The following is a 26,629-nucleotide window of genomic DNA, read 5'->3' on the forward strand; positions in this document are numbered from 1 at the left end:
ATCAGATTCTGTTCCCAGCTCTGTCAAAGATTCACTAGGTGACCTTCAGCAAATCATTTCTCTGTGCCTCTGTTATGCTCTTTTTAAAATGTGTAAATTTAAGATTATGATATGTTGTGAAGTTTAATCAAGGTTTATAAAGAGTGTACTAAAGTCCTTGGATAAAACACACGGCACAGATATTGTCGTCCCAGTATTGATGTCAAATCTAATTACAAATACATAGTTAACAACAGCAACCAGAACTGGTCACAGTGGGGTTGTTTTTTTTTAAACATTTCCTATTCTATCCAATTGAGTATATGAAATATTCTTCCCCTCCTCCAAACCATGCTTTTTCTTTAGCTTTGTCTCTTTCCCCATTTGAAATTTGGATTTTTCCTGTGTCTCGCCATCTATATCTGATCAATACTCTTGGGTTAATTTAAACAAACAGGAAAATGAATAATTTTGTTTTACCTGTTTGCACAGGACTAGAAGCTGACGTAGGGGATCCTGGGACCGGTATCTCAAAAGCACATAAAAACCCACTCACTGATAACCGAACTTTCTGGTTGTCTTGAGGAAAGTTCTGTAGAGAAAAACAGAATACAAGGAATAGCAGCATAATATAATACAATTTAGTATTTTCCACTGTGATCCTGCATATTTTATTTGCTGAAAATGTTAATAAAAATTGTCTGCTTCAGCTTTTCATCTAGTCTGTGCCTCCTTCCATCCTTTGCTGCAGAAAAGGAGAACCAGCACCATGGGAATTGCCAGGTCTCCACAAACCACCAGCAAGTGCTTTGTGGACTACTGACGGTCCATTTACCAGCCAGAGCCCCTGCTCTCCACAAACATAAAATAGTTTTGAAAAACATTTTGTGATGGCAGACTTGGCTTTAAAGTATATAAATTTTATTTAGAATTCATAGGTTATTTCTCATCAGGCTTCAGCCCTAAAATATTTGGTAGTGTTTAAACACATTATGTCACTGCTTGTCTTTGAGTTAGGCCTGGTCAAAATGCGAAAGTTGTATCATTTTACCTAAAAATGTGATTTTTAAATAATTTTAGTTTAACTGGTGTAAATAACTTGGGTCTAGTCTGGTTTAAGAGTGGTTTATTTGGATTCAGCTTAGACCATTTCTAATTTAACCCTGGTTTAAACCAAAATAAGAGTATTCACATGGACTCACACCATTTAAACTAAATTGATTTAAAAATCATATCTTTAGTTAAACTAAAGTGTTCTACAGCGTTCATTAGACAAGAACTACAGTGTTCATGTAGACAAGATCTTATGTTGAAGAGATATGAAGGAATTTTAGTATGTTGATGTTCAGGCTTCAGTAATTATTCTAAGTAGTGAAAGGATGCTGGTATCAATGAAAGCATGTTACCTTTATGTTAGAGCTATGTACTTCTGCAAGAAGAATCTGTTCTGGTTTTAGCCCACAAAGTTCACTTAGCTGCTTTTTTAAACCTGTATACTTCTCATCCATGTTCAGTCTGAGCCCATATCGAACAGGGGTAGTACCATCTAATTTAATTACTTTAAGAGAAAGAAACACACTTTAGTCAGCAAAATGGCAGTGTTTGTGTGAGAATAATACAGGTCACATTTCTCATTTAGTAAAAAGCTACTGTCGCTTCCATTTTAAGACTTGATCTTTTCATCGACTACCAGACACTTTTCTAGTGTTTCAAAGACAAAAGAAGGTCTTAATACTAGACAAGAGAACCTTCACTACCTGCTTAAGTGTGGAAGCAGCAGTTAAGAGGGTTGTTTTTTTTTTAAAACAAACACTATGTCTTTATTTTCATGTCTCAAGATCCAAGCATGAAAAATGATTTTTCTTCAGTAAAAAGTATGAAGTTCCTGGTACAGTTCTGTACTGGGCAGACTCTCTCAAAGATTATCTGTATAATCAAATTGCTACTGACCTGAAAGCCGTCTAGGCGGCCTCAAATTCTGAATCATATACACTTTAGTCATCAAATCTTTTCGTTGAGACAAAACAGATAGCAGCACCTGAACTATGCTCACTGCTACGTAAATATTTGACAGCTAAATCATTTTTTTGTTCTAGTGTAAATTAAGCCCACTGAAATGAGGTAGATTTCAGTAGTGTAAAAGGGCACATTTATGCTAGAATATTTTACCTCAATTCCAAGAAGGGTGCAGCTGCATTAGTGCTAAGTGCCAGTGTAGACAGAACTCTTACCACTGTGCCCTGAAAACCTGTTCTGCATCACTGCTGGAAAATGAGTATGTTTTAGGACAGGCAAGACTAGAGTGATTTAAATTCAACTACCCACCTGTAATTTCTAAGTGCATGTAGCTATCCATTGGAAGAGGTAAGGATAAAAAATTAAAAGGGTCAAATCGAACACTTATGTGCCCACATGTTTTGCATTTTACTTGGGACCTCAGCTGCCCATGAAACAAATCCACTACGATTGATCTGTTTCTTCTCAGATGATTTTCCCAGGCCTGAAACGAAGTGCAAAAAAAGTTAGAAATGTAGCACAATTGCTTGGACTTGGCAGAGGGAAGTGTGTTACAAGATTCCAAGATATTTATAAACATAGGTGCTAATATATGCGGTACTAGAAGTTATTTGACCAGTGTTGTAAACAAGCAGGAAACAATGTCATTTCAACATTAGAAAAACGTTTGTGATTTAGGACAATCAGCCCGGACTACAGCTTCTTTAAGTAGCTCTGGGCACAATCACTGGGTATCTTTTCAAGTTTTGTTATACATTGCTTCTGAAAAAGTGACTTCCTTAAGATGACATTGTGAGGTTCCATATTTATGTTCTTCTCATAATTTTTAGGTCCAATTTACTCAGCTTACTAGTAACAGTGATTTTTTTCAGCTGCCTTCAAATACAACATAATATTTGAAAAAATCAAGCTGTGTTTATTCTGCCACTATTAACATCTGTCACTGATAATAAATATATTGCAATTTCAATTTACTGATCAATTTTTTTAAGGGTATGAGGCAGAATAGAATCCAGCTTGCTCTTCCACAGATCTGCAAGAGTAAAAATCTGTGTAAGACAAAGAGAGAAGGTTCAGACACAAAGGGAGAAGACTGGCTGAACAGAAAGGTGACATTTGTACAAAGTCACTTTTCTATTACTGCAATTTAAGAGATGTTATGCTTACTGAAATATAATAATAGTACATTAACGGAAAGCCTGTTTGAATCCAGTCCAAAACATCCTTTTTAACCTTATCTATGTTTCTACGGATACACCTAATACATCATGTATCCACATAACATCAAGAAAGTTTGGTAAGTTAAGAAAAAAGGGGAGAGTCTCATTAACTTTTACTTGGCATCCATGTAACTGAGAAATCAATATCTAGAATTTAAGGATCTATCCTAAAAAAATATTTATTCACAGCATTTACAGTTTCTAATGATCCAAATATGATCCTATGTTCAGTTCAGAGGTAAACACTGTACAGATCCAGTATGTAACAAAAGAAAACACAATAATAGTATTATAATGGAAAAATGTAGCCTTTAACCTTACTGACAAGCTAGAAAGCCAATCACAAAAAAAAAAGGTGTATTTACCAAACTACTAAGAAACCACATATAGCTATCAGAAGTACCATAAAATCCGCAAATATAATCTGGCTTTCATAGAATGCTTGGCTTCATATCTATTTCAGCTTGTATGAAATCTGAAATTTGAGGGCATATTGCAGACTCCAGAAAGTGAAAGCCAATAAATATGACTAAAGCAAAGGTCATGGTTAGGAATGAATTCCTGTTTACAAAAATTTACTTTTGGAAGGTTAGATAATGTTACGTTGCAATGTAATATTTATTTTAAAAACCTTTTATAGTAGAATCAGGCATCCAAGACAAATTTCCTTTTAATCCCACTCAGAGGTGAGCAGGTAAAACTTTTTATGCCATGGGGGCAAAATATTTCAGAAATCGTCCAACTGTCCTGCTATTCTACTGAGTCTACAGACAAACATTCATATGCAACACGCTTCAGTGAGGTCATAAACTTTCATGGATCTTGTTGAAATTAACAGATAAAATCATCACTTGCTAAAAGTACTGCGAGGAATCCTATATTGTATTTCAGTTGGATTAAATATTGCTTTAAAAAAAAATCTCTTTCACTGGTTCTAGAATGCTGTCAGAAAATTGTGTGTCCGTGCAGATTCTACTGGTCTACCGTTAGTGACTTCCAGTTCAGACACACCTCTGCTGCTACCTCCCAATCAGGTCGACCGTCACTATCTTTCAGTTCTACATATGGCTTATCATGAACTCTGTTCAGATCCTCATGAAGACCATCCAGAAGAAAAGCCAGAAGCTCCTGTGAGTCCTGCTGCTGGAAACCATTAAATCTTGGAGCATATTTTGCTATCGTCCACTATATAAAAAGAAGTAAAAACCAAGACGTTATTTGATAATAAATCACAGAAACCTTTACTTATAACAACAAATTAACCTAGTGAAGATGTAAGATGGTGACCAGTGTAATACACTACATTTTTAAGTGTTAAAGATGACCACATAAGTTTCCAGGGCAGGAGCGAGGCCAATTGTGAGTTGTGAATGGTCTTTAATCTCTTATCAAGGGAAATAAAGGGCCCTATTGTCAGCCTGATGTGCACATAAGCCAGAACTCCCATTAACATTAGTGACTGTTCTGAATCTACAGCTTCTGCACTGGATTATATGACATACGCCACAAGAAGGGTATTACAATGACCATCGTCATGTGTCATATTCGTGACATATCTGTATGTGCTTGTGTGACACATCCTAAATTGTAATTTAATTTCTTAAGAGATTTCTACATTAAAATTCTTTTAGGGGCATACCAAATGGTACAATACATATTCAAACTCCCTTCCGGTCCTACATTTATACGATTCTATTTCTCCAAAGACTGCAAGTAAAATTCATTACTGGTATCACTGCCTACACCACAGTCACTTATAAGCTGCACACCTAAGAAAAATTTAGAGGGGTGAATATGAATCTTCTCTCAAACTGTCAATACAGAAACACTGGTGGCAGTATATTTATTGAATGTACTAAAATTTTGAAGGTTATATTTACTACAGCCAGAATTAAGTGGTAAAGAAATGTCTTAATGGTTAAGTTCAGAGCAAATATGACCATTAAACATGCTGAAGTATCGTTATAATATTCTTAAAGAGTTTCCTTAAACAGACAACATCAAAAAGCAGAAAAGGAAAATACAGTTTTAATTGTTTTGGACAGTAAATTTTTTGTAATTCCACATCACTTTGCTACCTATAAATAAGGCGCATTAAATCCTTACCCGTAGCTTTAATGGAGCTATGTTCTTTTGAGTCCCACTCCATAGTTCCTGAACCAAATCCCCATAGCACTTGGCCATATGTCCTTTCATTCCTATTGGATTTGTCCTAGAATTCATAAAGTATATTCATTGATTTTTTTTTAAGTAAAATGAGCGCTTACAAAGTATGGCGGAGGAGAGTGTTTCAGGCTAGCTAGTACTGGTTTATCTCATTCTGCAATAGAAGTCTCCCTTTTTAGGTATGTCTAATCTAGTGCCTGTTATTGGGGTACTATTTTAGATTTGGCAGGCGGGGGTGCAACTTTAATTGTGATTCCAGGGGCTATGTAGGCACCTGAAAACTCTAGGGTTTTTTTCCCCCCCAATAATGGGGGAAAGGGGCGCAACCAAAAATTATAACGGGAGGGAGCGAAGGGGGGCTCAGCTCAATATTTGAAAACTGTTCAGGGTGCAGGCAGGGGGTAGCTAGGGGCTGTGCCGGGAGGGGTGTGGCTAGGGTGCGGGGAGAGGAGTAGCTAGGGGCTGTGTGCAGGCAGGGAGTAGCTAGGAGCTGTGCCAAGAGGGGTGTGGCTCAGGGTGCGGGGAGAGGAGTAGCTAGGAGCTGTGCCGGGAGGGGTGTGGCTCAGGGTGCGGGGAGAGGAGTAGCTAGGAGCTGTGTGCAGGCAGGGAGTAGCCAGGAGCTGTGCCGGGAGGGGTGTGGCTCAGGGTGTGGAGAGAGGAGTAGCTAGGAGCTGTGTGCAGGCAGGGAGTAGCTAGGGGCTGTGTTGGGAGGGGTGTCGCTCCGGGTGCAGCTCAGGGTGCAGGGAGAGGAGTAGCTAGGGGCTGTGTGCAGGCAGGGAGTAGCTAGGGGCTGTGTGCTGGGAGGGGTGTGGCTCAGAGTACAGGCAGGGGCTGCGTAAGGGTGTGCTGCTGCGGCGAGTTTGCTGTTGCGGGGCCAGCCATGCACTCAGTCCCTAGTTGGCATAGTGGGGCCAGCTCTGCAGGGTAGGAGCTGGGGCAGAGTGCGCTCTGCCTGCCCACGTACATAATGGCAGGGGGAGGGGGACACACTGACGTCAGCCCCCACCCGGCTCTGTGCGACAGATCAGGAGGCAGGCTCCCAGTTCTCTGCACCGCCGCCAGCGGGGGCTCCACAGCAGGGGCAGCACAGCAGCTGCAGACAGCAGCGGAGCAGGGCAAGGAGGGGGAGCATTTTCTCTCCCGCTGGGAACTTCACCTCAATATTGTACAAAACTCAAGGAGGGGCAGGTCCCCCCACCCCCGGCCCTCCCTAAATGGCACCCCTGGCCTGTTGAGAAGTTGAATGCTTATAATATTCTGATTGAAAGGACATAGTTATGCTGCCTACTTTTGAAGACAAAAATAATTTTAAAGGGTTAAAACATTTAAATGCCAAAGGTCTCACATAAGCGTTACCTGTTGAGTTCATAAAGATGTTTTCCTGAGATGAAATACTGTGTTAGAGGTTGTGTGTTACTGACACACTGGATACTAGAATTCATGAAACACGTATTACCCAGATTACTTAATCCAGTGGCACCCTTTTCAGTAGGAACTGAGGGAAAAGAGGTACAGTTATTTAACATGATATATTTTAAATACATATAAGAAATACAATAGAAGAAAAATTAACCTACAGTGGGATTTCACTAAAAATTACAACCTCCTTCACCCTGTCCCTATCACAAGATATCAGTTAATGTAAAGACAACAGAGTTCTGAGATACTCAGTGCCCTAAATTTTCATTGAAGTCAACAGAAATTATGGGTGTCTGGCAACTTGCTAAAATTGGCCCTATTATAAACCATGGAAAAGATACTGGTAATCGGTGTAATCCATGTTGTTTCTGCATCAGTAAATAAATGATTTTTCTATTCTGCAGTAGTATTACCATATCATTGCAATTTTTTGTTGTGTTATTCTTGTCCAGTAATACTGAAGTCTTCCTTCAACTTAAAAAAAATGTAAAACACAGAAATATGGAAGTCTTATTCCCCTCTACCTCGATATAATGTGACCCGATATAACACGAATTCGGATATAACGCGGTAAAGCAGCGCTGTGGGGGGGTGGCTGTGCACTCCGGTGGATCAAAGCAAGTTTGATATAACGCGGTTTCACCTATAACAGGATAAGATTTTTTGGCTCCCGAGGACAGCGTTATATCGGGGTAGAGGTGTATAATAAACGAGGTGAAAAGGAAGCAACTGATTTTCCAAAAACTGTTAATCCAATTTCAAGATTAGCTGTATTCAGAGTTTGCTGAATGTTGCAGGACTTGATTACCTCTGAATTCAACACCCCAACACTTTTAGGAGCTAAATCTACAACACAGAACAAAACAAGTAGAACAGTTGTAACATGTCTGTACCATTATTTGCAATATTTATGTTAAAAACAAAATGGCTCCACAAAACAGAATATATTATAGTTTTTTTCCCTATCATAATTACATTACTGCACTTGAACACCTACCTTTATGTCTGTCTATTTTACTACTGTTTGCTATAAATGACATCTCCTCTGGCCAGCTCATGTCTTTGTTTCGAACTAGAAAGAAACACAGTAAAACAAGTTTTATTTTTACCTACTCCAGAGCACTGATCATGTAGTTAAAGTGATTTCATTCATTTCCAACTGTTTATTTTGTTTTTACTTTATTAACATAAAAGACACCATTGGTAACCTTGAGATTTCTTTCCTATTGTAAAAGCCAATTTTCAGGATTTATTAACTTAAAATTGTACATGGCAGAGATAACTAGACTGATTGATTATAGGTCCAGATGCAGTATCTTTCTCTTTAACAGAAAGATAACTTTTAATTACAAAAGGACAATAGATTCAAATGTATTTAGATATCAGCATGAGGAGGAAACGATGACATAAAACCATGCCTCGAGTTGAGAACAAGATTTAATTTGGTCACTTAGTCATCAAGTATTCATCAAATTTTAAGCCACAAAACTCCACATTCTTACCCAAAAGTAAGTTAAACATGTGCACAGGAGGTGTGTCTATACTGCAATTAGACACCTGGCCTGTGCCAGCTGACTGGGCTCAGGGAGTGTTTAATTGCAGTGTAGCCTTCCAGGTGTGGGCTGAAGGCCAAGCTCTAGGACCCTGCGAGGTGGGAGGGTCCCCGAGCTTGGAAGTTTACATTAGAATGAAACAGTCCCATTGCCTGAGCCCCATGAGTCAGGCCAGCCTGGAGTTTTTATCTGCACCGTAGACAGATCCAAAGAGTAACACCAGACGTGGTTTTGTGAGTGCAACATACCTAGCATCATTTTTGTTCAAAAGTTTTTTTTAAAAGATTTTTATGACATTATAATCAGTACTAACACAAGGCTTGAGGCCAATGGCAGGCTGGAGTAAGTTTGTACTTAATTTGTTCCCAAATTTAAGGGGGAAGCTCAAAAGTCTGGCATTAAATTAGCTGAAAGGTCACAAATCTATATGCCTTTCTGCCATTGACAAAGGCCACTCACTTTTAACTGCTGTTTCCAGTAGTGGTTAGTGTGATGCTGGCAGACCAGGTGCCAGCTCCTGCCAATGCCCCTAGGCCTCACTAAAGATTGAAAACATTTAGCTGGAAACCAGTCTGGCTCACCTTTGTGTTAGTATTGTGAAAATAGGAATTAGATTTAGAGATGTGTTTAGTGTTTGGACTTTATGAAATGCTTGAGAGTCACTGGATGCATTAATCTCACTTATAGTATTTGTATCCCATGTTATAAAGTAATATTTAAGTGTTTGTTCTGTAACTATAATAGTGTTTGCTAAGAAACTGGAAACTCCCACAGTCAGTACAGAAGCATTACCAAGTGTGAAATACTAATTAATAACAAGAGGTATCATCTCCTGCCCAACAAAAGGAGGCCTATGGACACCAGACAAACCACTGTGGAACATCAATGGACAAAAGACTTTGTTGATTGTTCTCCCCACACCCATGAAGCAGGGACATGCACAAACACTCACTGCATCACAGCTTGAAATCTGGGGGAAGGGAATGAAAATCCCTGTCAAAAAGCAATGGTCATCACACGCTGGCTGGAACTTGGAGAAGGCAGTATTTTTAAGCATAAGCAAGGGGTTCCCCAAGCTGCTTAGCTTGTGTTAGTCCTAAAGGACATATAGAGCTTGCACATTACAGTAGCTTCTAATACCTTTTGAAACCTAAGACTGTAACTCATTTGTGTGTGTATGTTTATCTACTTTAATCTTGTAAGTAACTCATTTATTTATTCTAGTTCATAAATCTTTAGCTGGTTTACTACAGGATTGGTTACAATCTTTGGTGAGAGATCGAAGGTACAATTAACCAGGGGTAAGTGACTAGTCCGTTGAGACTGGATGTAACTGGAATATTGTTGTAATTTTTGGTTTAAGGGACTATCTATCACAATGACAGGCATCTGGGTGGCAAGTTAGACCAGAGTGCCCAAGGAGATGGTCGGTGACTCCATATTAAGGTTGTTATAGTGCTTGTGGAGCTCACACTTGATACTTGGTTGGTGAAATCTAAAATTTGGGGTTTGTGTCTTGGTTTGTAACAGTCAGCCCTGAGGCTGGCACACACGTTCGTGAGCCACTACAGACAGCCTAACACCCAATGTGCGCCAGGTGCTTTTGAAAGACAGAAGACGACACAATGCCTGCACCAAAAAAGTTTAAAACCTAACCCATTGGGGACTGAAACGTGCAGTGCTATTTCACGATCTGCTGCTTTCTAAATATACGGAAGTGTCACAGAGTGCATTCTCGCAAACCTTTGTAAATAAAAGCTTTGCTGTTTTGTTTTTTTTCAGAAGTTGGAGGGTGCTTTGCTCTTAATTAGCATTGTAAGCATTGTGGACCGTTCCTGAGATTTTCCTTGTAAGCCAATTATTATATAAGGGATGTATATGTTTTGCTCCCAAAGCACTGCATATGTTTGATATAGAAAAATTATATATTTGTCTAAAATATATCTGTTGATCTTAATGCACAAACTAATAAATCTCCATTATCCAGTTTTATACCTTCTATTACTAAGTGCTGCTCATCTTGGATTTTCAGGTATTCTAACATATGATCCTCATCATCCAGAAGAGTAAGATAGTTCTGCAAAGAAAAAATTACTGTTTATTTTTAGTTCTTAAAAAAATTTGGAGGCTAATTTAAATTTTAATCTTAAAGTAACAGGACTCAGAGTACTAGTTATTTCAGGATACAAGTTGGTTACCAGTTCCCTACTTGTATACATTAATTAAACAGAGCTACTTACTTGCATCTCCAAAAGTATCCACTGGCTTTTTAGATAAAACTTAAAGCTATGTATGTTTTTTCTTTATAATGGGGATAGTGGCATACTGGATGAAACCCCAGCTAATTCATAATCAAGAGTAGGTTTTAAGAGACATGGGCAAGAACAACATTGTCCATGAAAAAGCAAACCAGGAAAAGACGACATCTAGCTAAGGTAAATTATTTCAAATTCCAAGTTGCAACCAAAGATGAGTTTTTCACAAATGCCTAAGGGATTTAAGAGAACATCATTGACTATGAATGGAACTAGTGCTCCTAAATCCTTTCGGCACTTTTCAAAATCTTCCCCTAGATTAACTATTCACTAATTCGCTGGCTTCCTAGGGCTGATTTGACTTCAACATGTGGTCCTCAGAAGTTTTATCATCTTCCATCCTCTCCTCCTTATTAGGAAATAGGGCATCTCCATTTATAAATCCTCCCCTAAGGGATGTCTGAACCACGTGCTCCTCGGCACTTGTCAGCTTTCCCTCAAGCACCTGTCGGCTTTCTCCCAGTAAGTAAATAGGTGTGCAAGTAAATAGGTAAATTCTAAGGATACACTATGGCACCATTGACTTATACAGTCTCTTATTAAGGAAAATCTTTTTTCTTTTGAATATGAGCCATTATATTATGCTGTTTATTAAATGTCTATTAAATTCTGACTCCCCTTCCATTTTTATCTTCCCTAATTATCTGTGATTTACAAAACAGGACCAGCATGAAGCACATTTGGTTTCGGTCTGCTTTTATTTTTACCAGTGAAATCTGTAGAAAAGCCACATAAACAGATTAAACATTTAGGATGTTATTTAGTGAAAAAGAAGTCATCTTTTTCAACAGTAGTCTCCAAATTTTGGGTTGGCTTGATTCCTATGTGAAATGTGGCAACAGCCAATAAGCCCCCCAGTAATTCCTTTTTCAGACACTCACTTGAGATACCAAATGACAAACAGCCGCTTTTAGCCAAAGACTCAATTCTATTCTTCTGCCTATTCCAGAGTTTTAAGTGAATGGACAAATACTACACAAAGCTAACGAAGGTAGTTCTCTCCAATCAGAATAATAAATCAGTGCAGAAATGCTGTATACACCATTAGGCATAGTTGTTAATTTCCTGGGACATTTCTTATGGTGACTGTCATGGTTCCTTCTATTCCTCATAAGCATACAGCTACATGAGGATCTCCATATCTATCATCATCTACTATGAAAGCGATCGTAGTGTGTGTAATGGTAGGTCCCTTTGGGGAGACATAGTCCTAGTGCAAATGGCTAGTGTGGATTTTTCTGCATTACAAAATTTCACTATATCTGAACACAGCTGTGAAGAATTGAGTTCACTGAAATGATTACAATAAATCTGCAGACATCGTAGATCAGGGCAAACTATGTTCGTCATTGCATCAACTATTTTAATTCTTCACTGACATTCTAACAGTAACGTTCTGCAACGCACTAATTTCACTTTACTATCAACACCCGTGTATATTATGATTTGTATATTAAAATAATTTAAAACGCAAACACATGAAGAAAGAATGATTCCTGGATGGCTGCTGGCACATCCAAACAGACAATCTACACATAACAAGCTGCATCTGAAAGAAACAAAGTTTTTAATTTACCTTCATAGTGGGTGCTATGATGCTACAAATTAGCTCTAAAAATTCAGTAGAAGAGGGCTGAGTTGTAATTACATCAGAAAGAAAACCAGGATATATACAAATTAATATCAGTCTTACAAAGAAAAATTTGCCACATTCTTCACCAAGCAAATCGAAAGATTCTAATTTCACAGCTGGGAGCACATATGAAAACTAACATGCAGGTGGTGGATAAAAGTCTTTAGTATCACAAACATTCTAGCCCATATTTTTTCTGACCAAGGTGTGTAAATAGTAGCTACAGCACATGCATCTCTGAATTTGTGTGTTTAGCAGTTTTCTGAAGAGTGAAGATATACACAACATTTAAAGTCCTTAAAGGTTAAGTTACCTCACTATTGTATAACCACAGCCGCATATCCTCCTCTTTTATACGTAGCCTCTGGGACAGATATTCATGTATCTCTTTAATAGTTTGCATCCGACTAAAGCAGCCTGTGTAAGCCAACACTCGTTTTAAGGGAGCACTGGGAGAAGGTACATTCCCTGTTTCACAATCACAAGAAAAAGGCCAAAATGTTCATAACACACATATCTGTACATACAGTAATATGCAGATGAGTTTAATAAGGTTATTCTACAATATACACATTCAAATAAATGCATTCGGTGAAAAAGGAGTACACAGAGCTACTCATGTTATGGCGTTAATATCAGCCATACTGCAATCTTAATAAATATTAACCCTTGGGAAACTTCCCACACAAAAAACACACAGTATGACTTTCATCCAAAATTACCATAAGCAGCAATCTCTCCCTCTCTGCTTGCTAATAGCAGAGCATTCTAGAGAGGCTGTCATTGGCAAGACTTCATTACTTTTACAAACTATACTACAATAATTACAACCATACTGTGAAGTAGCAAAACTGATTTGATCTGTTTCTTTAGAAGACAAGATATGAAAGGCAAGAAGTAGATGTTTTGTTTTGTTTTTTAATTAAACATAAAAAAAATTCCTGCATGAAACCTATTCGTAGAAAGTTTATTATACATAAAGAAAAAATGTGAAAAAAAAATCAGTTTCATTGTTCTCTTCTGGGAAGCAGCACTTCTATGGAGATTTAATCAATCTAGAAGCTTCAGAACTGGATTACTCTCTAACATTCAAGGGCTGCATAACACATTCTGGAAAGATGCCTAGAAATTCAACACAGTTTCTCAACATTCACTCAGATATATGTCTGTCAAGTTAAAAATGTTATTTGCAGTATTCTATATCTAGCTCATCTTCGGATAATGTACTTGCAAATATCGGGTTTGAAAAAATGAGTCCAATGTGACATTTTTTATTTTTCTGGGGCTTTTTCAGTTTAAAATTAAAACATTTTTCCTTCAGTGCATACCCTGACTGAACAGCTGTATTACTTTAAGTCAGCTGAAGGAGCAGTATAGTTACAGTTCAGCTGTCAAAAGATTGAAAGAGCCCAATAAACAGCATTATGATATGCAATGACACTACATGCTATGGCACTGAGGAGCAAAACTAAACCACAATCATTTTATAAATCAGCAAAGCATCCGTTTTACCTTAAAATACCAAGCAAAGGACTACAATTTCTTAAAAAACACAAAGCATTTTCTGCAATTAAAGATGAGAGGATTAGTTGTAAGATTACAGCAAGAAAGCATATTTAAAAAAACTCAAAGATTAATATTTGATTGAACAAATAATTAGTGCAGAGCAAAATAATTCCAAATCAAGATTAAATTTGGCATATCAGAAGAATCAATGTATTTGAATTAGAAATGTTTAGGTACCAAACAGAGCAGTTTTCATTATATAAAGTTAAGTAGTAAAAAATGTTCTTGGGTACTAGGCGGTTTCTATAGCGCAACTTGATCAAGCAGGCAGCCACTAATTATACAAAATTTTAGGATTGTAGTATCATCATATTTTACAGAATTTGTCAAAGCAGTGAAAAATCAAGCACCTGCGTGAGTTTTAAATAGAAATTGACTAAAAAGGTCAATGTCCTTCCCGGTTCTGATTTCCAGTGACCAGTCCTGTTTGTATCTATACATACACTAATATACAGGTGCATGTAAATCTCAATTCGTGCATCTCCTGCCACACCGCATTGCAACACTGGAGATCTGCTCAGACACAAACTGTAGTAGCTAGGTATGCAATTGTGTATACAAACCTGATAACTGAAAATCAGACCTCTATAATGCCTTCTCAACCTGCCTGTAAAATATTATGAAACTAAAGGCTACACGCTTAGGGTCCTGGACCAGTGTGATCTTAAAATGAGAATAGAGATTGCAATTATGGGGTGTTAGCAGAAATCTAGACTTTCCACTAATCTCATCTGTATGTATTTCCATCCTCTTGCACAAATGTAGCCTGCGTTTGCAAATTGTATCAAGCAGAAGACTTCACATTTCACTTGTCCAATCATTTCTTATCAAGTGTTAAATATGTGTGTTAGAGACTAATTACCTGGTTAACTCAGAACCAGTCATAGTTCACTGTGAAGTGTGAACCAGCAGCTGGATGAACACCGCTGATTTATTACAATGTAGTATTGTATGTTAGGGGCTGATCTAAAATAAATTCAGATATAAATATTCTATAACTACACAGACTGCAGATGAGGAAAATAAGATGGCTTTCCCCAGCCGTTTGTTTTAAGCAGTGCTCATTTCCCACTCTCACATCACCAATCTGAAATGTGTTTAATAACTATGCAAGTGAACTCACTTAAAAACTGAAAATGCCCTTAGCCTCTTCCTTTTGCACAACAACATCTTGATAAAAGCTCTTTGAGTGATTGGTAAAACTTTATTCTGCTTTACAATCGATTAGAAGATGTATAAGCACAGTGGCAGCAAGCTTCTATTGACCTGGGTCTCGCTCTTTAGAAACTGCACAGTTGTGTTCTTGCTGCATTCTTAAGTTACCTCTAGGTAAATGATGAGGAAACATTCTCAGGCTCATCATACCCATATTCACCCAGATGTTCGATTGCTGCGTTCGAGTGGCAGGTTGCTGTCTCAGAAAGAGCAGATAGCGAGGAAATAACTCTAGCTCAGCGACGCCAGTTTTGCTGTTTTTGATCACCTAGTGAAGACATTTAAAGAAAATTTCAGAGACTTCCCTTCTGAGTCTTCAGGAAGTCTAAAATGAACCTCTGTAGGGGGCAGATGTGATCTGAGGCCTGGGAGAGCAAAGGACTACACTGAAAATGTGTCAGACAAGAATGGACTTTTGGGACAATATGTCTTCAGTGAATTTCCTGGGGAGGTTAATGCAAAAATTCAGTCTTTGGAAGATACTCCCTGAGAAGTGGGTCATTGTCTGCTGATTACCTGTTTCCTAGAGTTGAGATCAAAGTCCCAAGCAATACAAAGAAACAGCTGAAACAGACCACTCTGGGTTCTGGTTCTGAATCTGAGACAAGCTATGAACTTGAAAAATCCAGTTTTGGGTTCTGAAGAACTGCTACCAACCAGAGCTCGAGGTTAGAGTCGGGGGTGACCTCTGCTAAAGCTCTTTAGCATGTATGTAGGTTCTTTTATTGTTTTAATATGTTTTCAATTTAAGAATAAATGTGCTTGGTTAGAAGCTGTGTGTTAACTTGTAACTGCAAGCAATACACTGATCACAGCTTCTGAAGAGAACAAACCACATATGCTGGCCTTTTAGAAAGTCTGGCTTGCTGGGGATATCACAGCGTAGGCAGGGAACTGTGCAGCCTAAAAGAACACCTGGACAGGAGGAAGTGAGATGAGGGTCTCTGCACAAGAGAGGTAATGGCTGGGAGCTAGAAACCTGTAAGTGGGTGCCCTCAAGCGATCTTAGAAGGGGAGTACAGGTGCAGTTACCCTGAAACCGTGACAGATGTCTCTTCAAACATGGCAGTAAAATGCTCAAGTATGTTAGTCTGAGTTGTGTGTAAAATGCTGAGGCCTTTTCTAATCTACACGAGGTGTTTGTTTCCATGGAGATCATGTGACAGGAGGACAATAGAAGTCAATATGGTTGTACTGTAAAATAACTGCCACCATCATAGATCATCAGACAATTGTATAAACTCTTACAACCAACACTGCTCACTAGCCGTAACACTGAGTATTTAAAAAAAACATCCTAAAAGAAAACGGTTTAAAAATCTGGTCAGAAACGAAACATTTAAAATACTGAGGATTATTGTACATAGTTGCTTTCATCTAAATGGACCCCCTAATGCTATGAAGTTTACTAAATCAATTGTACACTATACACAAACAGTCCTTGAATTATAAGATCCTATCTGACCAGCAGGGCGAGCAATACTAAGTTCCTATAAAAGAAAACATCTTGAAGGACAGGCGTTATTTTAAGGTTCCAGGGCTGCACAGGATTCACGTCACCCACGAAATACAGACATTTCTGTGGCAAAACCTAGTACTGGTTAAGCAATGCACAGCAATTTTACACAAGAGTTCAGAACCAGTAGTGACAAACCATGTATCCAACAGAAGCAGGAGGGCAGATTTTTAGATGTGGACTTCACAGAATGATGCGTTTTTGGGGCGGGAGACAGATTCACATCTCTGCTCTTAAATGAAAGCACTAAGGAACTTCTAACTCCAGGGTCATGAGGCCAATTTTATGTCTTCTACAAAAGAAGAACTACAGCAACACAATGCCCTTTCCAACGCTTTTAGCTTCAGTTTCACTGGCAGTTGAGCACTTGGCTTTGAAACCCTTCCTCTTAAATTGATCTAGTATAGTCCACATGTCTGACTAGAAGTGACTTAAAGATCACTGTAAGGAACCTGCAATGTCAACAGAATTGAAAGAAAGTTTTAAATTCCTTCAAATTAATAAATCTTGCTTAATTTCTCTTGATCTTGCTTTAATCAGTTTTTGATACATTCAGATTAATAATTCATATATGCCATAGTTAGACTGCATAATACAACACTAACAGTATGAGCTGTTAGAAGTCATTTTGTAATGCCATACTTTATATATATATAAATAAACACACACACACAGACACACACTGTGCAGTAGCTAAAGGAGACAATTGTGTATTTTAACAGTAAATATTCTCATTCACTTCTGTTTCAGAGTAGCTCTGAATAGTTTGGCTGTGTAGCTATTGCTAAGAAGTCACTCAATAGGATACAAGAGAGTCAACATAATCCACTTATACGGCATTCTATCTAAGGTAGGCAGTTTTAGATAGCATGGGGCTGGATCTGAGGACTCAGGAAGTCCCTTCCAGTCCTATGTCCCTATCTAAATTTGAAAGTAAAAGTGACCTTAAGAGACAAGGCAGAATTTAATTGTTTAGAAACTGCTATGTTTGAATATAGTAAATGCCACTGATATTTACAAACACATCTTCACTTTCTCCTCCGTTTAAGATTACATTTGGAAAACATTTAAAAAACAGATCCAGGAGCATCTTGCCGAGTAAGAGACCCATTACTAAGTAACAAGCTTCTACTGCAAGTTAGTAAGTGAACATATGCAATAAGAATTCCATGTGCACTGATTCATCATGACACCAATCATAAAAGACATCTTGTTGTTTTCATCTGGAGAAAGAGTACCTTGGTTTAATCATTTATAATGCTTCTTAATAAATCGTTCTATAGTATGTTTGTAAAGGTAACTGCCTAAGTAATGTGAAAGCTCACTACAGCCCTCCTCTATCAAGTCTTTGCTCAGAAACGGCTATGCTATCAGGCTTGATGGAAGAATGATTGGGGTTGTACATTAGGAAGAGGGAGAATTAAGACAAGTAAAATTTGTAATGGTTGTTAATTTAAAAGAAATAGGCAATTATTGTTCAGTAAGAATAAACATTGATGGAACAAAGCAACTTCTACAATGTTAGGAGTTAACATGGCACAAAAAAAATGTAAGAGCTGATAGTGAACTCTGGGTACAGGATCTGTTCAAAATACAAAGCATTATTTATATTGCATCAGCACCTAATGGCTCCAGTGAGGATTTAGAATCAGACTCTAACACACACAAAATAGTAGCAATTTGGGCAGGCGCCATCTAAAAAATAGGTGGTTTATTCTTAATTTTAATTAGATCTCATATAAAACGTGACATTCAGATTTTCACGTTGCATAATACTGTGAACATTCATAGGAACAAAAAAAAAATCAGGAGTATGACATAGAACAACATGATTGCATCGGCTGGCTAAGAAGAATTACAAACTCTTCAAGGCAGCGGTCATGTGTTCCCAGGCATTTTACAGTGCCTACCACAGTGGAGCCTCCTAACTCCAATTAGGATTTCTTGGGTGCTGCAGCAAAATAAAACATCCCCAGGAGATCTAACTGTAGACAACATGGATCACTGTAGAGAAGGTAGGTGGAGCCTTTGAAGTGAGAACAGCGTACACCCATCTCCCATTTCACATCCCCTTGAAATAACTTATGGAAAGATAATTATAGCCATAGGTTGGCTGATGGAAGCAAAGTTGAAATGCAGAGAAAATCTAGAGGGAATAACATTTCAGATTAACTCTGAAACTGTTCTTTAACCAATTAACATTGTGAGACTTGCTCCAGAGGGGTAGATCAATAAGTGGATGTTTAGGCACAGACAGGATTGTTAGCATACATGACTTCAGAGTCTGTCCCAAATAAACAGTGACTATATTCATTACTTACTGGTCTAGGTAATGCCAGGTTTGCCCCATACCAGTGGTAAAGGGCTCTCCATACTGGTTCTGGTACCATTTTATAATCCCTCCCTTCAATTAGATGTGGAGATCGTTTTAATCGTCCGCCTTCCAGTGTTAATGATGCAGCCTTTAAACAAAAAAGGGTAGTGACAGGTCTTAAATGGAGAAAATACCCCACAGCTGCGAAGATTTCAGCTCATGAATACTAGAACATGTTTTAATTATTTAAATATGCTAGCAAGTGGCAATTACCACCTGTTTTTCATACTGGAAGAAAGTATTTAATATTTTACTATTAAATACTACTCTAAAAGGGACAAGATTAAGTTCCTATTTTCCCCAATTTTTTTTTTATTACTACCATCAGATTATTATTATTTATGTTTCAACATTTATACTGTTAACTGTTCACATTTCACTCAATTTGAACAGTGAAACTAGACTGGTCAGTTTACAAAACTGTTTTCAATATAATTTTTTAAACGTTATTTTTATGAAAACATTTCCATCTGTTTTACTATATTTTGAAAAGCCACTTAACACAGTTGCACCTTTTCCCTACTGGAAATTATTTCACAGTGGCCCTTTAAATAAAAAGCGAAGTAATTTCTGTAGTAAAAGTCAGAACACGGATTACTACACCGCAAATGGTAGACAATACTAAATTTTTTGTTCTGTGGCTAACAAAATTGTGCCAAGCAATATTAAACTAGAAATTAAGCGATAATTGAGTGCTAGTTTTGCCCTATTGCCTAATTATCTAAATAAATAAAGTTTTTACAGCTAGAAAATTGAGATAAAGATTTATAAAACATCTTCCTGAATTTCCATAGGTCAGTCACACTCACCTTCACTGGTTCTTGTGTTACTAGTGGTTGGTTATCAATAGCTCCTGGTCTTTGCGGATTAAGTTGTAGCAATATATTTCCACTGGATCCAAGCAAACACTGATTATTATTGTCCGAAGTGTTATGCTGCCTAGCAAAACATATATCGGCTGCTGGAGTGCTAGAGTAAAGAAAACCTGTAGAAGAAATGAGTATTGTGTCTCAATTTTAGTTTAAGTTATATCCTATAAACAAGAGCATGTCAATTAGAAAATAAGGATAAACTTCTGTGTTAAGACTGTAGGAAAAATTTCCCTCAAATAGTACTTGAATTGCACCAAAGATATATAAATGGATCCAGATAACAGAGCACAAAACATGCATCTGTATCTGAAAATAGGGACTTGAGTGTAAGATAACTGTATTCCCAAGTTAATAGTTGGGCATATAAATACCAGTTTCTGGGCAGTTCAGGTATGCTGTTACCTAGTTGTGTGTATGGTAACTGACATCTGTGTTCCACAATTTTTCCCTGTGCATAAAGAGTAACAGGGACAGAGACATGCACAGTAATGCTGTTACATTCATGGCCCCGAACCAGGCAAGTGCCTGTATTCATACAGAACCACCTACTGGCTGAATAATATAATATAGAAATAATGAGGCTTGGCTTCTGGGCCCACAATCACAAGCAAGCAGTTGGCTTTATTAACTGTGAAACATACAGCTGTGGGTGGCTCCAGCATGAGGAAAAAAGTAGGTTGTTCTGGTCCAGAGAATACAGTATATGTAACCATCCTATTCTTGAATACCAAATAAAATTCAGTTAGCTTTCAAGAAAGAAAATCTGTCAAGATTTTGCCACCAACAAGATGGCAGAATTTTTTCTGCAGCTGGATTGGTAACATTGAAGCGGGGAGAAAGGAGAGGACAATAGGTTACTCTGAGATGGTCCCTAAAAAAGCAAGAGTAGAGCATCACTTTGAGTGATTGTTTGATTGGCTGGAGTTAAGTAGTGGGGAAGGACTTGAGGTATACAGCTTGCCTGGCTTTTAAAGAGTCAGTTTGGCTTGGCAGCTGGCACAGGGTCACACTAGCCTGAAAAGATTTTGTTCAAGCTAGACAAAGGCTTATCCTAACTCTGGAGATTTTTACTTTAGCGGGGAGACATACTGTTATGATATTGCTACAGGAATTTTTGTAACAAATTATTTCAGTTTCTACAGGACCTAAAATTAAGACATATATTGTCCTATATTTTTAATGCCTCTGAGTCTTTTTCTGCTCCTTTCCCCTTCACAGGGAAAATGATCTGAGGGCAGATCATTGCGTGATGACAGACAGAACTTTATGGGAAACAGAAAAAAATATTTTGGAAAATTACAGTGATGGCATGATGATGAAAACAATGTTGAGCATAATTAATAGCATATACGGAGAAATGTGTTGTTTAAATAATCCTGTCCTCTTTTACCTGCCAAATAGACTCAAATGCACTGTTATACCAACAGTTCAAACCCAGCTCATTTTTTTAACTTCAGTCTTGCAACCTTTTAGTCTGGAGGAACCCATGTAATATTCAGATCCCTTGAGACCTATCCCAGATTAAACCTGTATGGGAACAAGATTTTATGCTTACTGCTGCTAGTAGTCTCTGAGGCTTCTGATGCAGTAGAAATATTATCTGAAAACTTTTCTTCTGTGACAGAGAAGTAATTTAGACCTCCTGTTTTGTCTTCTCTCTGTTCTGATGTATGGATTGCAGCAGCTACGAGTGAACTCTTACCTCCACTCAAGACAGATGAAGGTTCTATCACAACAGGGTTAGCATCCTATAATTGTTAGAGAAAGAGAAAGGTCAACTATTGGCCAACATAAAACTGGAAATTTAAAATCACTCATGTACAGAATTAATACACCAGCATACATAGTACCAACATTACTTTTAAGGATTTCAAAATGTTCTATAAAAAGATATTTTCCCATCTACAGCATGAGGATAACAGCTATTCACCATCCAAATCACCAGAGTAAGTATTTGTATACTATATTGATGCATGTTACAGACAACTATAAAACAGGTAAGACTGCTTTGTTCTGTTGAAGAACCTGGAAATGGCATGTTTTTAAGCAGCTACAGTTATCTGCTATAAACATTTTAAGATCTAATTGATAATTGGTTGTTGAAGTTATCTCTATTGGAGGGGCTGGGGGGCTCGGAATAAATGTAGGGCTTCTGAAAGTGAACAGCTAAGTCCACTGGGCTGAGCAGGCATGGCACGAGTTATGCATACTTTCCTCAAACCTACAGCTGGGCAGGAAACGGTTTTCTTTTCCTGTCAAAGTTTTCGAGATGAATACATTTTCCTGTTCCACACTGGGACGCACCATAAACTTTTTAAAATTTTCCATAAAAAAGGAGAGACTGGCCAAGAATAGACCATACCTCAGGGATTAGGACACATCTGGGATGTGGAAAACCCAGGTTCAAGTTTCTACTCTGTTTGAATCCAAGCTTGTCTAACATCTCAGGTGAGCTTCTTAGCCACTGCTGTCTTTAGATGTTTTACATTTTGAAGGTTCAGTTCAGATTTTAATAATTTCAATTATACTCTAATATCATAAGATGCTGGGAAAAAGCAACCAGTGAAGGAACAAATTAGAACTATTTTGAGACCATAATGGAGAAATTCGTATAGGAAAAAAGTAGGTTACTATGGCAGAGTGTTTCAATTAGCAGCCATGGAAAACTAGGAGAAGCCCATAGTTTTATGGCTCTATAATGGATGCACTTTGAGCCTACACTAATTTAACTGTAGATTTTAATTGATACTTGTTCAATATAAATCAATTTACGTATCAGTTAGATTTCTGGAAAGGTTTCAAGTGGAGTTGTTTAAATGTATGTTAAACTTCCCTACTCTGTGGTAAAAAACAATCATTTACAAGAAAAAAATACGGACAATTTTAATTCTTGGTAACAGTTTCAAAATATAAAGTTCACTATGCCTCAGCCCGAGCTGCAAAATGCTCTCCTACCAATCCAGACAACCACAGAGAATTCTCAGGAAAATTTAACTTCATTCCTTACTTGTCTGCAATAGAGTTAGGTTAAAAATAAAACTATGGACATTACAAAATGCTGCTTCACTAAAAGTTTCAACACCAAGCACTAGGAAAAGATTGTGTTAGCTAAATAGAAGGGTCATGCCTGGAGGCTCAGCTATACATCTTTTCAGTGCCAGAATGACACGAAGGTTGGATTCCTTGTCTCGCTCTCTGGAGAAACAGCAAGGTGAATGGGAGACGTCATGTCATCCAAAAGCAACACATTTACCCACTTAAGAAAAAGGTATTGACAAGGTTTGAAAAAAGAGTCCCATCCAGTTTAGAAAAATAATAGCCACAAGAGGAAATCTTCAGAAGAAACAATGGGAGAAAGCAGAAGAAACAGTGGGAAATAATCAGAGCTTAAGAGGGCCATGTCCTTACATCCTCAGCAAAAAGAAAATTTATGTAATGAACATTACTGCAGCAAGACTGAAAAAGGGGGAGACCCATTTAAAGTTGCATCTGAAGAAGATTTAGTTGCAATTTCTTGGCTTGTGTTATAGCAACATCGAATAAAGTCAAATGAGCATAAAAAAGTAATATGTTCAACTAAATAACAGTGCCCATGACATAATTCTCTTGTATATATCTGTAGAGTTTTCTTTACATGACAGCAAAGTACAGATGCCTGCTAGCCATTATGTCAGCGGTCCCCAACGCGGTGCCCATGCCCGCGTCCTCGCTGGCGGTTGTGCATCTGCCGAAATGCCGCCAATGCTCAACTGCGGGCCAGGACGCTCGACCGCCACCACGGTCCTTCATCTGGCGCCCGCCAGATGAAAAGGTTGGGGACCACTGCACTATGTTGTATAGAGAATCTTTGAAGTGCTGGAGTTAAGCAAGGTATTAGGTATGAAATCCTATATGCATTTGAATAAATCACACTATAGAAAGGATCAAATTACTCAGTGTGTCAAGCAAGCCAAAATGTCCATTAAGTCAACATTTGTCCAACTTGTCATGTATGAACAAAAACTGTAATTAAATCACTCCCTAACAGTCCACACTTTCTAATCTTTGGAGTATCTTTGCATTGATAAAGCAAGTCACATTTTTATTTATATGACATCCTCTTCTAACTATTAATATACCTCCTCTTCTGAGGAGCAACTTACTTCACTTAGTTTTCTCCATTTGTGGTTGAGTGAATTGCTAATAATTTTTATTCTGGTGTCAAACAAGTCTTAAGTAGATTCCCCCCCCAATGTGTATCAAGCTAGCAAAGAAAGTCTCATTGGTATGCTTTTATGGTTAAGTCTTCAAGGAACATAGCCTCACTTCAATTCATTTTCATGAGGTTTTGGTAACGTACCTTTTTAAAAAAAAAAAACAAACAAAACAAAAAAAACCACACCATGTACTCCGGCGACTTGTCCTTCTCCATCATTACTATTTATCAGGATATTCGTATATAAATCAAACCCCTCCTCAGTTCATTCAGAAAAGGCACAATGCATTATTTGTGACACACACACAAAAAAAATCACATCCATTATTATAATTAGTTATGTCAAAAGCCAACTGGGTTGTGATATTACCAAATAAATCAGACAGAACAAAAGGGCTGTGTATTGGCAAGAGGACTCTAAATGGACAACTATCTTAAAAAGCTGCAACGATGGGAAAGAAAATGCAGAATAAGTATGACAGCCTGATGGGAGCTGAGTGAAAAGTTCAGTATGCAACAATGATTCTCTAAATCAATTTGCTTCCTCTAATGGGTGAGGGATATTTAATTTCTAGCATTCTTTTTTATTTACTCATTGGTTAATTGATTAAGCAATCATTTGCTCTTCCTTTCCTGTTTTATCAACACATGCACAAATGGAACATCATACGTTGATATCTCAGTGTGTTAACATGAGATTCTGCCAAACTTACATATTTGACGTATTCTTTCCACTGCTGCCACCATTGCATTGCGATGAGAAACCAGTTGTGCCCTGGCTGGAGACCATATCTGCTTTCCCGTTCTAACCAACCCCTATATACAAGAATTAAGAAAACAATACAATCAAAGACACTTCTTGAAACATGCAAGTTAAAAAAAATGCCAAGTACTAAAATGGCGGTTAATGTGGAAACAAACATTTTTTTCCATAAAATGCATACCTAATAATTTGTCCTTCCTCTTCTGGGGTAGCAGGTCTTAAACCCAAAACTATATGGCACACCTACAGAGAGAGAGGGAGGCAAATCTTACCAAGAAGATGTAAGACTGTCAATGAGACAGTAGGTAAGAAGTAATAAGGGCATCTTTCACACAGAGACATCTTTCAGAAACAGCATTTGGATGGTGATAGATTATTTCAAATTAACATTCAAAGCTAAGTATTTTTTTATGGTGGTTTTAGTCAAGCAAGTTACTAAAAGCCATACATTCAACTCCCAAGTTTACAGGATCCTATTTGTATTAATTTAGCTGAAGGTAAGCCCTAACTTGGATGCCCAAGGCAGAAAGAAAAAAGAAGGGTTAACTAATTTTTTTTTTTTTTAAAAAGGACTCTCTCCTAACATTGCTGTACACAAGGAAACACACTGAGGTTCCAGTCATCAACTAAAGTAACATTTACCCCTAAACTATAACCAATTTTAATAAACAAATCCAACCTAATTCCTGACAAAGGAAAAGAAGACAGCTGAGTAATACAGTAGTTAGCTTAGCACTCTTATAGGTCTTTTCCTCTGCTGATCTGAAAGTACTTTAGAAAGGAGGGCAAATATGATCTCTATTTTGCACATGAGGAAACTGAGGACTTGCCCAAGGCCATTCAGTGACAGAGCCAGAATTAGAATCCATGCCTTCAATTCTCCGCCCAGTGACTGGTTAGGGCTTTAGAAAGGGGTGGCCACCCTGCTCCAAAGAAAGTTCATGCTATTTGCAGTTTATCCCACTACTAGTGTATGTTTTAGTTGGCAACAATACAAAAAAGTAAGCCTCAGCCTAAGCTTTCTTCTAAGCTTGCCTGCACTTAAGGTTTCCCTGTAGAAACATCTATATTCTAGGGCTCCCTTCCATTTATGAATCAGTCCCACCTCCCTCATTATCTTCTGTAGAGTAAGCTAGTTGCATTGGTTACAAACATAGCATCTTACAGTAGAGTTTTAACACCTGCTATCTGGGTTGCTCAACAGAAGAATCCTGGCCACCATGTTACGAAGGAGAAAAGAATCAGAGAGAAAGTAACTCAGTTTCAATACCAATATAGTATTATCAAAATTCATTTGTCTATTAATGAATTTCACATTAATATTGTTGATTATTAATAATCATGTTTATTACAGTAAAACCTAAGTAGTAACCAAGAATGCAGTCCCAATGCTTGACACTGGCTACACACAGTAAAAGACAATCCCCGCCCCAAAGAACTTACTGTCTAAAACAGATAAGATACACAACGGGGGCAAAGTGGTAGAACCCACAGCAGAATGAACAACTTGAAACTTCACGTTAGTTCCACTATTATTTTTAGGTGGATTTGTTTGGTAGGAATAAGCTGAAGTGGAAAGAAAAGTGAAAGGAAAGAGGACATTGAAGAGAAGTGGAGTGCAGGGACTGGGCAGGGGAAAAGGTTCCCCACTGCAGTTCATCCTGGGGAGGAACCTCGGTGCTAGTTTCCCCAGAGTGAAGGGGTCCCTTCGGGGAGGGATGGCTCTAGCTGGACCCTATTTTACCCTTTTCCTCCCAGTGCAGTAGTCCCTGATTTGGCTACTTCTGCACCTGCTCCTATAGCTTGGAACCTCTCTGCAGTTGCTCC

General features: G+C 38.0%; 1 protein-coding gene across 1 annotated transcript in view; it reads right to left on the reverse strand.

Moving 5' to 3' along the window:
* Positions 1 to 26,629, reverse strand: part of USP32 (ubiquitin specific peptidase 32) — a 127,996-nt gene that overhangs the window by 15,537 nt on the left and 85,830 nt on the right. The window contains exons 10-24 of the mRNA XM_050929690.1: positions 24,984 to 25,045; positions 24,753 to 24,855; positions 21,400 to 21,592; positions 19,782 to 19,957; positions 18,920 to 19,060; positions 15,233 to 15,350; positions 12,615 to 12,769; positions 10,349 to 10,430; positions 7,798 to 7,872; positions 6,738 to 6,876; positions 5,322 to 5,427; positions 4,227 to 4,400; positions 2,305 to 2,479; positions 1,386 to 1,537; positions 460 to 571 (exon numbers count right to left, since the gene is read on the reverse strand). Coding sequence (XP_050785647.1) covers positions 460 to 571; positions 1,386 to 1,537; positions 2,305 to 2,479; positions 4,227 to 4,400; positions 5,322 to 5,427; positions 6,738 to 6,876; positions 7,798 to 7,872; positions 10,349 to 10,430; positions 12,615 to 12,769; positions 15,233 to 15,350; positions 18,920 to 19,060; positions 19,782 to 19,957; positions 21,400 to 21,592; positions 24,753 to 24,855; positions 24,984 to 25,045 — 1,963 coding nt within the window. The remainder of the gene's footprint in view (positions 1 to 459; positions 572 to 1,385; positions 1,538 to 2,304; positions 2,480 to 4,226; positions 4,401 to 5,321; positions 5,428 to 6,737; positions 6,877 to 7,797; positions 7,873 to 10,348; positions 10,431 to 12,614; positions 12,770 to 15,232; positions 15,351 to 18,919; positions 19,061 to 19,781; positions 19,958 to 21,399; positions 21,593 to 24,752; positions 24,856 to 24,983; positions 25,046 to 26,629) is intronic.

Source organism: Gopherus flavomarginatus, chromosome 19 (genome assembly GCF_025201925.1).
Source record: "Gopherus flavomarginatus isolate rGopFla2 chromosome 19, rGopFla2.mat.asm, whole genome shotgun sequence".
NCBI classification, from domain to species: Eukaryota; Metazoa; Chordata; order Testudines; family Testudinidae; genus Gopherus; species Gopherus flavomarginatus.